This window comes from Aspergillus homomorphus (assembly GCF_003184865.1).
Source record: "Aspergillus homomorphus CBS 101889 unplaced genomic scaffold BO97scaffold_1, whole genome shotgun sequence".
Taxonomy (NCBI): domain Eukaryota; kingdom Fungi; phylum Ascomycota; class Eurotiomycetes; order Eurotiales; family Aspergillaceae; genus Aspergillus; species Aspergillus homomorphus.
In genome coordinates, this window is record NW_020291887.1 from 1357356 (window position 1) to 1370383 (window position 13028).

Consider the following 13028-nt stretch of genomic DNA (forward strand, 5'->3'; position numbering starts at 1 on the left):
ATCCCCATAGCGATCGTTCCCCGACTACAGTTGACTCGACAACCACACATTCCTCTCCTGCTGGCAGGACTGACGTACATTCATTCATCGACTCTAATATATCCTGGACGACCTCCAGCTCACAAGACTGCTTGCCAAACTTGATAGTGTTTCTGGTTCCCGCCCTTTCTTCCGCTCCTCACGGTCTCCCACGATGACCGTTCACCCCTACCTAGCATATTCCCACAGCACCCCCAACATGGTTTCCGCCGCAACGGCGACGACGACTGTGAATCTTGAACGGGCCGCCCTGCATGAATTTATCATGCAACCGGTGTCGAGGGAGATGGTTGCGCACCTGGCTGAGCAGGCCTCTCAGGTCATCCGCTGCGAACCGCATGTGACGGCACAACATGCCCACGGCCAGCCGACACCACCCAGCACACCTCCCATGGATGCGACGCTACCACCGCTCCCCTCGGTTGAAACGTTCATCGCTTCCCTAGTCGCTCGATCACAGGTTCAGGTGCCCACGTTGATGACCTCGCTAGTGTATCTGGCTCGACTGCGCTCCCGTCTTCCTCCGGTGGCCAAGGGCATGCGCTGCACCGTCCACCGCATCTTCCTCGCCTCGCTCATCCTTGCGGCCAAGAACTTGAACGACTCGAGCCCGAAGAACAAGCACTGGGCCCGGTATACGGCCGTCAAGGGCTACGATGGATTCGCCTTTCCCCTGCCCGAGGTTAACCTCATGGAGCGCCAGCTGCTATTCCTGCTCGACTGGGACACGCGCGTCACTGAAGCGGACCTGCTGCAGCACCTGGAGCCCTTTCTGGCCCCGATCCGCCAGCGGTACCAGCAACAGCAGCTTCAACAGCGTGAAGTTGAGCGTCGCCAATCTAGAGACTGGCGTCGCTTCCACTCCTCCACGGATTTGTTGACCTCGCGTCTCCGCCGTCAGAAACTGGATGCTCGCCGACAAGTGGTGGATGCAGCTTATCAGCCCGCCGACCGCCGAATGATACCTGCCAGCCCTGCCTCATCTGTCTCCCTGTCATCCCTTTCTTCTGTCTCGTCCGTGTCGAGCTCACAGAGTGCCTCTCCAGCCCCCTCCCTTCCGGAGGCTGGGGCCGACCGTTATCACCCATACCCGACTGGCCGCCGGCGCCCTACCTCTCGCGGCCGGATGTCAGGCTCTCCCCCGGGCATGCAGGAAGTGCCCGGGCTAACCCGTGCTGACACTGCTGCTTCGTTGAGCTCGCGGGCCTCCAGCCTGGCGCCCAGTTCGCGGGCAGCGACTCCGGCTAGCCTCCGAACCTCCAGCTCCATCAACAGCTTCGAGGAATCTATGTCCGTGCAGGTGATGGATGTCGGTCGCAGTCCCTCCTCATCGTTCCTTGGCGATAGATTACCACTGGAGGAGTGCCTGGGGGCGACGCAGCCCAGCAAGAAGATGCGTGTCGGGTATTCTGGACACACAGCCCATCCCCACGGCCCCGCCCACCCGGTCACGGTCGGTGGTCACGGGTTCGTGGCGCGCTTTCTCGCCACGGCGGCGGGGTCGTACATGGGCAGTCGTCGACACTAAGTATAGATCTCATTGAGCTGGCCTTGATGATCCGTCTTTTGTGACTTGACTGGTTAATTAATGTTTTTTTTTTCTTTTCCCTCTTGTTTTGATGATTCTCATGCGAAAAGCACTTTGATGTGTTACTTACCGTCACGACCGTTCTTTCAATACCCCGACACTCTTTACCTTGTGCATTCTGCTGGCGTTGATCGTGATTCTGTTCTTAAGGTTGTACTACTTTTTTTTTTTTTATCTTTGGACATGAGGTTTTGGACATGAGGTTCTGGTAATGATTTTTGGGTATTTATTATGGATCTTGGTGTCTCAGAATGATCAAGGGCAGGAAGAAAGAAGGAAGGACAGATGGATGGATATACTATACAGCCTGATTGAATCAGTTATATGGGGTAGTATACTTACTTAGTTATTAGTAGTTATGATGACAATGCATGAGCTCAATTGATTGCCCAGTGATAATGACCAGTCCCCGAAAGCGGATATTTGTGGCTGTGCCTGTTTGGGCGACTCGTACTTTTCTTCCCACTTTAATTCCCACGCCAAGGCATACAATGGACTTGAAGCCAATGAATCCATGGAGACAGGCCGGAAATAGCACTGCGCGGGCCAATCAAGCCGGCCCCGACCGCGACCAGCCAAGAGACCCGGGGAATCGGCTTGGCGGATGTCCGGAGCCTGGAGATGTCTGTGTCTTGTCACAGGCTCTGTCTGGCCTTTACTCCATTTGCCCAACCTCTCTCTCAACCACTACTTTCACCGGGATAGAGTTACTGAATTATACATATAGTTAACTGAAATTGATCCTCCGAGGCAATTTTCCCTCTGATCGCCTCCTCGACAAGCAGAACTCCCTCGAGCCCTGGGAAGATCTCGCGGATGCACGCCAATCACCGAGGCCGGACTCGGTCAGCCCAGCGGCTGGGCTGGCGTCATTGCCTCCGTCCGCCCAGAACTTATGGGAACTGCTGATCCAATCCGCTTCCGGCCCCGGTGTCAATATGTTTCTTCCTCCCCTCCAGGCTCTGGGCTGCCCCTCCATCCATCCGTCGATCTATCATTGGAATCCTTCCGGGCCATCCATCTCCATTAGCACCAGGCCCCATCTCTTTATCTTTTCGATTCTTTTCTTTCTTTGACCCTCCCTTTCACCTTTCCTCTTCTTCCTCCTCTCCTCTCCTCCTTCTCCCTCCGCCTTCCACACTCACCGAAGACTCCCTTCCTTATCAGTTTAACCCTTCCTGACTCATACTCAGTATGCCCCTCACCATCCTTTCTCAAGAGCAACTCCGTTCCCTTCTTCTCTCCCTCTCCCGCGATCAGATCGTCTCTCTGCAAGAAAACCTCGCCCGGGCCCTTCGCGACTATTCGACCGGCAGTCAAGAGAAGGGTTGTGCCGCCACCTATCAACCCCAACGCACTGCTATTACCCGCCCCGATGGCAGCACCACCGTGTTTATGCCCGCGAGCACTGGCCCGACACTGGGCATGAAGGTGATTTCTTTACAAGATAAGAGCGCTCAGGTGGGCTGCTCGGTTGACGCCGCGGCTCAAGTCTCCCCGAGCGATCGAACTGGTGTCTCTCGAGTCGATAAGCGGAAATCCATGGCCTCCATTGCCTCCGACGTCAGTGAACTGTCCCTCTCATCGCAAGAAGGCACCTCCACCAACAACTCCTTGTCTATGACCAGCAGTGGGGGTAGTGGTAGTGGCAGCAGTAGCAGCAAGTCGCTGGCGGCGGGCTGCGTCAACCAACAACCGGTCGCGGGCGGCTTATCGAAGACAATGGGCGCCTGGCCTGGGGCCGGGACCCGGGATACCTCCCCGCAGGGAAGCGTCACGCTGCTGGACGGCAACAGTCTCCCCTTCGGATTGATCAACGCACACGAACTGACGCCCTTTCGAACTGCCCTGACCTCTCTCATGACCCTTAACAAGCGCAAGCGGGTGCGGACCATTGTGGTGTTCGGTGCGGGGAAGCAGGCATACTGGCACATCCGGCTGGCGCTGGTCCTCCGCAGCGCGGACATCAAGCGCGTTTACATTATCAACCGATCGTTCGACCGAGCCGCGCAGCTGCTACGGGATATTTACGCACCGGAGAACTCGAGCTGGCGCGGCGATGTGAAATTTTCTGCCGTTAGTACCGACTTCGTGGAGTACCCCCGCATTTTGCATGACGCGCTGCGGAAAGCCGACGCTATCTTCTGCTGCACTCCGGCCATCGACCCGCTCTTCCCGGCCGAGATCTTGACGGACCGCGAAGGCCGCCAGAAGGGCCGGCTGATTAGCGCGATTGGATCGTACAAACCACACATGACCGAACTGCCGCCGGACCTGCTTCGCGACGAAGTGAGCGTGCACACCCCGGGCCATCGACACTTCCACAAACACGTCAAGCGCAGCGGCGTAGTCGTTGTCGACAGTCTCGACGCGGCTCTCAAGGAGGCGGGAGAGATCATCCAAGCGGGGATCAAGCCGCATCAAGTGGTCGAACTTGGCGAGCTGTTGATTGTGCGTGAATGCTCCCATGGGGATGCCGACAGCGACGACCACAAAAGCCTGCGTGAGTGGGTAGAACGGGGGAATGTCATCTTCAAGAGCGTGGGGATGGGATTGATGGACTTGGTGACCGGTGGGGATCTGATTCAATTGGCGCGCGAGAAGAACATTGGGACGACGATTGCGGAATTTTAGCGAAATGATATCCAATTCGACAGTTGATTTTTCCGACTTGTTTTTGGCTTCGGCTTTACTACTACTTATGTTCGGCTTCGGTTCAACTTTTACTGTTGATTTCCGAGATCTTCGGACTTTGACTTCTTCGGTATCACTTTGCGAAATCCGGTTCTTCTTCTCCTGGTTCCTTTTTTTTTTTTTTTTTTTTCCTATTCTGTTTCATATTAATAATTAGGTACTCATTATACTTTCCAGGCTGACTATACGATGTGTTCTACTGGTCAATACATTCAGAAACGGGGTCAGCAGCTTGAACTGAAGTGGCTCGCAGACTTTTCAGACACCTTACAGGGCAAACTAGAGGGGGTGAAGTAGATCTGGAGACTTCGAGTGGATAGAGAACGGACCGGATTGCTAATGCGCGGCTTGTCATACGGCGGAAGGAGGCACAGGCCGCCATTCTGCCTGGTCAATCCGGGTTAGAGCCGTAATATTGGACATGCGGGCGGTAATGGAAGCAAAATGCGGTAATCGGGCAGATGACATCAACCTGGCAATCCGCCTTTCTTTTCCCTCACTACACTTTCTTAACTTCTCTCAACACGCACTCTCTTCCTCCACTCCCAATTCATCATTGTAGCTCGGTCTGAGCCTCTTCTGCTGTCTATCTTCATGCGCGATCGCCTCTATCTAGACCAGATCATGTCGCAGGGAAACCGTCAGCAGCCCTGAACTGGAATCGCAGTCGGGGCCAAGAACGACAGCCAGCCTGATAGCGGCCGTTCACCGACGGCGCGATCGCCAGCGGGGGGAGGGGCAGCCAACGACGCATCATCCCACCATCCTTGTGTTGGCCTTAGCTTCCCCTCAGTCTCGTGCTTGTTGTATTTTATTTACTTTTTAACCTTCCTCCTCGCCCTCTCCTTCTTGCTCAATCCTCTTCTCTGTATGTAGGTCGCTGTTCTCACGGGCTTTTCGCCATGCGCCATCACATGTGCCATTTGCCCAACGGGCAGACCTTCACCGTGTCACCCGTCTTTGGCGGGGTCAGCTTCAAGTCCAACGACAAAAACCAGGGTTACCATGTGGTACTCCCCGGCTGGAGCATTGTGCTGAACACCAGCAAGCCCGTGGAACAGGCAGATACGACAATGGCCGATGGATCGGAGGAAGATCGCGGACGGGACCGTCGATCGACTGAGGCAGAGCGTGGGGCACAGGTAGTGAACACCCGCTTTACGACGCCCACTCTGCGCGACGACTCGCTCTACATCTCCTACATCGTCGACCCGCCCAGCAGCGAGTACAAGCCGGTCAGCTCCCCGACGCGCCAGATCGCCATGATGCTCTGGGTGACGCTCTGGTGGTACTTCCACGAATCCGAGCCCGATCGTTACTTGACGACCGATGCCTCCGCCAAAACTCCTGTCACGGGTCGGCCCCAAGGCGACTGGCGAATCTCCATCCGGCGCGAAGGCTTTTTCAAGGGTCGCACATTGCTGCAGAAGCTGGAGCGCATGGGTCTGATCGCCTCGGAGGACTCGTCGGTCGGAACTGAGCCCTACGATCCGGAGGCGTGGGCGCGCATGTTCGTGAGCCGTCGGAGCTTCTGGCAGATCGATCCCAGACTGTTTGTCTTCACTCTGACTCCCCAGATGAATATCCCGCCTGCGATATCGGGTTCGCCCTTCATCCAGCGCGTTGCATCGCCGTCGCGCGCGAGTATGTACCTCAGTAACCCGGCCGGGCAGGAGACTGCCCACTATACTCCGAACGAGGGCCCCTTCGCATCAACCAGCCACCTCCCTACATATTTCCCTCCACCACCGACACAGTACACCTTCACAAATGGCATTCGTCATCCGATCCGTCCGAAACCTCCGCACCAGGGCGATGTTTTCTACATTCGCTACATTCCCAGCGTACAGCAGTACCTGTCGTTCCGCGTCCCCTATCTAGGGCGCTCTGCTGCCGATCATATCGGCGCGAAGCACGCTCACAGTTCATCGAACAGCAGTCTCGATCAACAGTTGACACCGGTCTCCGGGCCGTCTGATGTCGATCTGCTGCACAAATGGATGAACGAGCCGCGAGTCAACGTTGCTTGGGGCGAGGCAGGCCCGGCCAGTCACCAAGAGGAGTTTCTCCGCAATAATCTGCGGAGTCGGCACAGCTTCCCCGTCATCGGCTGCTGGGACGGTAAACCGTTCGGCTACTTCGAGATCTACTGGGTTAAGGAGGATCGGCTGGGTCCCTTGATCCCGGGGGGCGCAGATAACTACGATCGGGGACTGCATGTGTTGGTGGGCGAACAAGAGTTCCGCGGGCCACATCGCGTGGCTATTTGGTTGAGTGCCTTGGTGCATTACTGCTGGTTGGCAGACCCACGGACGCAGACGGTGATGCTGGAGCCAAGAGTAGACAATGAGAAGTATGTTCGATCTTGACTCTTTCAACAGGGGTCGATATGCTAACAGGTGGATTGATAGGTTAATTGGATACCTGCACCGCGCGGGCTTCTACAAGGAAGGCGAGGTGACGTTCCCACACAAGCAGTCAGCTTTGATGAAGATCAAGCGGGATTCATGGGAGAGTCCTGCTACTTGAAGATCTTCTTGATGATTGATGGATGCGGACTGGAAAAGTAATGATACATGAGGAAAGCTATTACGATATTTTATCTACCGACCGATTCACGACTCCCCTAGCTACTAGTGATTTAAGGAATGTGAGGTACCGAGTACTCTCAAGCTAGAGGTACTTCCAGCCCACCATTCATGCAAAAAGTAGGCATTCCGTTTTTTTTTTTTCCCCTGCTCCAGACCCTTGCCTAGTAGTTGATTAAGCTTTGCGTATCTCTCAAGCCCATTGCCCGGCCTTCGATTAGGGCTCCACTCCATCCCTCACCAAAATAGATTCAACAGTTACAGTCCCTTATCATGACAGGACACCAGCTCAGACCGACACGGAAACGCCAAAGTTTAAAAGAATAATCTGCAAGGCCATCACAGCCAGTCACTCCCACGCTTTCGCGCCGAATGTGACTAGCTGGTCACTAAATGTGCCGGGGCCTGCAGCCGGGCGCGTATGCGGCCAACGAACGCGGGGGATTGCCCTCATCCCCATCACCATCACATCCTTGGCACTGCTGGCTCTCCTCGATTTCTTCACGCCATCACATCCAGTCACTTGGGACGGTCAACGAATAAATGGTATTGCCTGTTCCCTGCCGATTCTCAAACATGATGGGCGGTCTCCTTCCCGATTTCGTTTTTGTCGGCTCTTCACTCCACATGAAGAAGATGATCGATACATGATCCATAAACCTCCACCGCTGGTCTTGAACACTTCAAATACCCTCAATTTCCTGGTCCAGGTTTGTTTGGGATAATGCTCTCCTGCACTAGTGGTATCGTGGTTCTTTCTTACCTATCCCTTCTCTCCACGACTGCTGCTGGTTCAGCATCGGATCCCCTCTCCGAGCGAGACACCAGCTTCACCCTTGACGAGCCACTTCTCGCCGTTCAGATCGGCGGCATCATCGCGGCCTATCTGTTCAGTGTTATCTTTCTCCTCAGCCTCCTTCTCGTCGTCGGCCGCCGCCTGCGCCGCGCCGTCCTCTCCTCCAACTACTCCCTCCAAGTGCAAATGTTGCAACCCATGAAACCACCACCGAGCATGGACCCCAGCCCCATCACCCCGATAAGCGTCCACCTCCCCAGTCCCGGTGGAATAGGTCCGGGGACAATTCCAGCGATCCCCGAGTATCACACCGGCAGTACTGCAACAACCCGCGCCAATCGCTCCTGGAGCACCTTCAGCAAGCACAGCGGCTCGCACAAGAAGTCGCAGTCCCAACTGTCCAACCCCAGCAGCAGCATCAGCCTGGCGACCTTCGACGAGGGCGTCGTTACCTCCGACAGACGCAAGGCGCAGGCGGACCTGGAGATGCTCTATGCGGCCGTGATGGAGCATGACGAGCAGAAGAAGGTCGCTGGAGCCCACGACGTCTCGCCCACGGCCGTCTCCGTGGCCAGCAACCCGTTCACCGACCCGCCTGCTGCTCTTCCGGCGCACGCGGTCCCGACGTCGCCTCGCACGCCGTCTCGGTTATCGAGAATCTCGTCTTCACTATCGCTGTTCTCCAGTCGAGATCAATCATCGACGTCGCTGTCGCATGTAGCTGCTGGCCCTCCCTCCAAGGGTGGAAGTAGCAATGGGGCAAGTGGTGGAAGACTTCGCTCGCCGCGTCTGGCGCTGCCCTTGCGCAAGATGTCGATCTCGTCCCCGATCACTTCGCCCGGGTATGCCACTGCCAGTGATCCCCACAAGAACGAGGAGGACGATCCGTATGCTCACTCGCCGTTGACGCCAAGGATCTACAACCCCCCGCCGCCGCCGGTCCCGCCCCTACCGGCGCAAGTGCAGTCGAGAAACACCACGAATAACACCACAGGTGGTGGTGGTGCGCAGCGACCAGGACCGCACAGAGAATTAACGCATCCTGCACCGCAGCAACACTACCCTCCACACTACCACCAGCCCTACCAGCAACAGCAGCAACAGCAGCAGCAATACAGCCAAGACGACACAATTCCCGATCACCAACCCTCTCTCCCCCTCCCTCTCCCCCGAGGCATCCCCACGCACAACTTCGACCCAGCTACCACAACTCAAAGTCGCAAATCCACCCGCATCCTCCCACCCCCGCTGACCCTGATCAACCCAGGCACTCCGCCCGCCGGCGGCCCCGGCGGCCAGCGCAGTTTGCCCCTCCGCGACGCCTACCCGCTGCAGAGCGCGCCGGCGACGAAGCTGACGGTGCTGGAGCGGCCGGTGCGGCCGCTCGGGGCCCCGCGCACTGGCGTCCCCACGCCCTACAGCCCCTACATGCCCTTCACGCCTGTCACGCCGCTGACGCCTAGCCGGATGGTCACTAAGCGGCAGCGGCGGAAGCAGGGGCGGGAGACGGGGTTGCACGTGTTGAATGAGGATGATTTGGTGAAGGGGGGAGGGGATATGTGGGGGTATTGATTCTACGTTTATTCTTATGAGACTGAGGAGAGAGGGACTTGGGTGGTTTGGAGTATGATAATTGGATTCAGGATACTGTGAAGGAGCGGCTTATGAGATATGATTCTGGGTATGGAAATAGTCTGAGTGTTTATATTGCTCTTCACTCAACTTGTTTGAATCAAGAGCATTTTGAAGATTGGGTAGTTAGCCCCGCTAGGTTGTGTTCGATGTAAGCGTTCGTTGGATTGAAGAGCACCGGGGTGCCTACTTTCTTCGGCTCAATATCTTGGAGTTCAAACTCATACCTTCCAAGTACTTGGACTACCTCGTTGGGATTGAAGCGGGGGGATCTAGTATAGTGTAGGCTTTAGATAGTAGTGGTGTGATGGCTCGAGGTTTATGCGTTGGTGATGAATCGTGCCTTCGTGGCTGTATGATACCAGAATATATACAGAGCCTGAATTGAACTTGGCACAACGTGTGGCTGCTAGCAGACAACAGGGACAACACACTGTCTTTGCTCACGGATTTCTTAATGGGTAAAGGTGAAGAGCGTTCACTTTCTGTAGAATCTGGCTCGATTTCAATCTATGCATTGCTCCATTATTGATAATGGTCATTGGCCAATTATCTGCTCAGGTGTCGTTCTTGCCTGCTTGCCTGAGGCAGTAACGAGAGATTTCAGTGAGGATCCCGTGACATGCACTATTGCCTCAGGCATACACACCACACAGCCGTTCGATTGGCCCGGGTGGGGCTCGCCTAATTCTCTAGCGTCCCACACACAAGCTCGTTGAAGAGATCTTGCTTCTCGAACTTCTCAGTTGTGACAACGACGACAATCGACGACCTGCCACGCCGACAAGGTACGTTTCCAGCCTCAATCTCGCCCGCAATCTCGTCGCGACCGACAGAATCGCTATCCGAGCATCCACAAAAATCCGACTCTCCAACTAACGACTTTTTTTCACTTCGTCCAGATGGGTGCCCTCAAGTACGTGGAAGAGATCCAGAAGAAGAAGCAGTCCGACGTGATTCGCTTCCTGCTGCGTGTCCGTTGCTGGGAGGTGAGAATTCCCCCCCAAATGTCGATGATTTAACCATCTCCCCCGCCGGAAACTGGGGGTTTGTTTTTTTCTACTCGTGTGCAATGCCATAGGAATACACCTTATCTCTCTCTTCCCTTGATTGAGAAGGGGGAGAGGTGTTTTTTGCTGGGCGGCTCGACAGAAAAAAAACGACCCCGTGTGAAGATTCTTCTCCTTGATCGCCGGCGGATGATGGATGTGGCACAAGAATGAAAAAATGAAACTTCGTCTTTCCGATGAGGAGTTTTCATTTTTTTGTGTGTCTTGCTATACACTCGTTGAACTTTGCTGAGAGTGCATCAATATAGCTCCGTCAACTGAACGCTATCCACCGTGCTTCCCGTCCTTCTCGCCCCGACAAGGCTCGTCGTCTCGGCTACAAGGCCAAGCAGGGCTATGTTGTCTACCGTATCCGCGTGAGACGCGGTGGCCGCAAGCGCCCCGTCCCCAAGGGTGCCACCTACGGTATGCAGAATCTTTTCTTGGAGTTGAGGGCGATTTTCGGTGCGTGAAGAATTGGAGGACTAATTCGCGTCTGATGTACAGGCAAGCCCACCAACCAGGGTGTCAACCAGCTCAAGTACCAGCGCGCTCTCCGTGCTACCGCTGAGGAGCGTGTTGGCCGCCGCTGCGCCAACCTGCGTGTCCTGAACTCCTACTGGATCAACCAGGACTCCACCTACAAGTACTTCGAGGTCATCCTCGTCGACCCCCAGCACAAGGCCATCCGCCGCGATGCCCGCATCAACTGGATCTGTAACCCCGTCCACAAGGTTCGTCCTATCCGAGATCTCGAGTTACATGCACTTGAGCCAGGCTCACTAACTTCGCCTCTAGCACCGCGAGTCCCGTGGTCTCACCTCCACCGGCAAGAAGTCCCGTGGTATCAACAAGGGCCACCGCTACAACAACACCAAGGCCGGCCGTCGCCACACCTGGAAGCTCCAGAACACCCAGAGCTACTGGCGCTACCGCTAGATGTAGCCCGGGGGCTACTGAGCGGGGGTGTAGGTTCTGGTGGTGGAAAACGCATAGGCTCGTGGATGTTGTGTCTATTAAAATCGTTCCTCTCGTGTGCAGGTCTATCATGAATATGAACTGTCTTGGGGCGAGTATAATGCAACAGATCTTCATGGTCGGATGTTAGCAAAAATTCTTTCTTCTGGTTCACCTTTTTTTTTTTATTCCCCCTTAACGAAGTATGGCTTTTGTTTCTTGGATTTTGAGTCTGTTTTTGGCGGTTCGTAGTGTAGACCCGTAGATTCGTTCTGAGTGCTTGAGGTTGGTGATCTGAGAGTATTCTTAGCTACAATGATACTAAGTGCTACAGTACGTGGGGATCGCAGTCCCACCATCTGGATCATTCATAACTCTCGAGAATCTCAACCTCACGCTAGAAGGACTAGATATGCATCTTCCCCAGTCTATCTGTGATTGATAGCAGCGAGTGTGGGGTGCACAGACAGGTCAGTCTGTCTAATTGAGGATCTACAAGCTGGTGACCCAAGCCAGTGTGCACACGCCACTAATTGTCACGATCAGAGACGGGCCACGATGACTTCATTCGTATCCGTTTCATGATGGGCCCATCACTAGTCAATCCTACCTCGTGAGATACATGTAAAGCGAGTACAGACCACTGAGGCAAGTTTGGGGGTAGCCAGCCTTCCCAAGGCCGCGACTTCGTCATCCCGTGTCGTCGTAACGGTGCAAGCCCGGTTGATTGACAGGTCTAAGACATGTACGGCGAATGTCTGGACCGGACTGGCTGAGCACTGAATTGCAGGATGCGAGCGCCCCATCGGACAGACAGCTGGAAGTTGGAACTAGTCCCGGGGAGAGCTTTTTCCAAGGAGCTGGTCGGATGGATCCCCCCTCCCCTTTAAAAATAGTATACCTGGCTGTAAGTTGTAGCCTGTTGTCTGTCTTCTTGTTTGAAACTCCCCATCCGGCGTTTCAAGGCACTTACTGGCCGAGTCTATTCATGGACGTCAGCGTATCTGGGTAGGTAGGTAGTGTGGTGTATGTAGCGTCGTAGACCCAGTTAAGTTGTGGGTTGAGGTAGCAATGGAGGATTGAAAATGGAATATGGTTCCTTGTCATTTTGTGCTGCCCAAGCCCAAGCGGGATCTCCGGGCAATTGGCCTCAGGCAGCCCATCTCTCTTTATTATGGATTGCGCCCCCTCTTTCTCTCTCCCTCTTTCTCCCCCTCTCCCCCTCCTCCCCTCCTTTCCGAACCCCTCCCCTCCCCGTTCATTCCTCACAGAAAATCACTTGGGATAACTTCTCCTTTTCCATCCTCACACCAACTTTGTATTCTACCCAACACGACAATCTTTCCTCGCTTCGTCACTGTGTGGCCCTGTTTCGTCCCTTCCGCTGTACTGTACATGCTCACGTTACCCCCTCACGTTACATATTACTCCAATCCGCCTCCCAACTTACCGGTTCAAGCTCACCTCCCTCCCGACCTTACCTCATCAATCATCCAACCGGTTTTCAAGTCCTTCTTTCCTCTTCCAGGAGACCTGCCTTTCTTTTTCTTTTTTCTCCTTTCCTGTCTTCCCAACTTCGCCAATTTACCGCGTTGATCTTCGATTCAAGAACGGTCCTGCGGCAGGATCGTCCCCTCGTTGCCGTCGCTGGTGCACGAGTCACTCGGTCCGCCGTCCATCCCCTG

At 55.1% G+C, this 13028-nt stretch overlaps 5 protein-coding genes across 5 annotated transcripts; all 5 read left to right on the top strand.

Annotated features, from left to right (window-relative positions):
* Positions 1 to 193: 193 nt before the first annotated feature.
* Positions 194 to 1567, top strand: BO97DRAFT_419831 (cyclin family protein; the record flags this gene model as incomplete). The annotated part of the gene is made up of 1 exon (XM_025696597.1): positions 194 to 1567. The coding sequence occupies one exon, from the start codon at positions 194 to 196 to the stop codon at positions 1565 to 1567; it is 1374 nt and encodes a 457-aa protein (XP_025556749.1).
* Positions 1568 to 2407: 840 nt separating this feature from the next.
* Positions 2408 to 4451, top strand: BO97DRAFT_359550 (putative proline utilization protein PrnX-like). The gene has a single exon (XM_025692326.1). The coding sequence runs from the start codon at positions 2822 to 2824 to the stop codon at positions 4259 to 4261; it is 1440 nt and encodes a 479-aa protein (XP_025556750.1). The 5' UTR covers positions 2408 to 2821; the 3' UTR covers positions 4262 to 4451.
* Positions 4452 to 4864: 413 nt separating this feature from the next.
* On the top strand, positions 4865 to 7033 carry BO97DRAFT_359553 (GNAT family N-acetyltransferase). Its single transcript, XM_025692327.1, has 2 exons — positions 4865 to 6674; positions 6733 to 7033. The coding sequence occupies exons 1-2, from the start codon at positions 5224 to 5226 to the stop codon at positions 6848 to 6850; spliced, it is 1569 nt and encodes a 522-aa protein (XP_025556751.1). The 5' UTR covers positions 4865 to 5223; the 3' UTR covers positions 6851 to 7033.
* Positions 7034 to 7495: 462 nt separating this feature from the next.
* BO97DRAFT_402158 (uncharacterized protein) lies at positions 7496 to 9732 on the top strand. Its single transcript, XM_025694425.1, has one exon. It carries the CDS (start codon positions 7634 to 7636, stop codon positions 9275 to 9277), a length of 1644 nt encoding a protein of 547 aa, XP_025556752.1. The 5' UTR covers positions 7496 to 7633; the 3' UTR covers positions 9278 to 9732.
* A 488-nt stretch (positions 9733 to 10220) lies between these two features.
* BO97DRAFT_402159 (60S ribosomal protein eL15) lies at positions 10221 to 11511 on the top strand. The gene is made up of 4 exons (XM_025694426.1): positions 10221 to 10326; positions 10656 to 10812; positions 10894 to 11120; positions 11185 to 11511. The coding sequence occupies exons 1-4, from the start codon at positions 10240 to 10242 to the stop codon at positions 11323 to 11325; spliced, it is 612 nt and encodes a 203-aa protein (XP_025556753.1). The 5' UTR covers positions 10221 to 10239; the 3' UTR covers positions 11326 to 11511.
* Positions 11512 to 13028: the final 1517 nt, after the last annotated feature.

Bases quoted from the DNA above. Each gene is read 5' to 3' on its own strand.
- BO97DRAFT_359550 (XM_025692326.1), top strand. From the start codon at position 2,822: ATGCCCCTCACCATCCTTTCTCAAGAGCAACTCCGTTCCCTTCTTCTC.
- BO97DRAFT_359553 (XM_025692327.1), top strand. From the start codon at position 5,224: ATGCGCCATCACATGTGCCATTTGCCCAACGGGCAGACCTTCACCGTG. The intron at 6,675-6,732 runs GTATGTTCGATC...GTGGATTGATAG, and splicing joins CCAAGAGTAGACAATGAGAA to GTTAATTGGATACCTGCACC.
- BO97DRAFT_402158 (XM_025694425.1), top strand. From the start codon at position 7,634: ATGCTCTCCTGCACTAGTGGTATCGTGGTTCTTTCTTACCTATCCCTT.
- BO97DRAFT_402159 (XM_025694426.1), top strand. From the start codon at position 10,240: ATGGGTGCCCTCAAGTACGTGGAAGAGATCCAGAAGAAGAAGCAGTCC. The intron at 10,327-10,655 runs GTGAGAATTCCC...GCATCAATATAG, and splicing joins TGCGTGTCCGTTGCTGGGAG to CTCCGTCAACTGAACGCTAT. The intron at 11,121-11,184 runs GTTCGTCCTATC...CTTCGCCTCTAG, and splicing joins TCTGTAACCCCGTCCACAAG to CACCGCGAGTCCCGTGGTCT.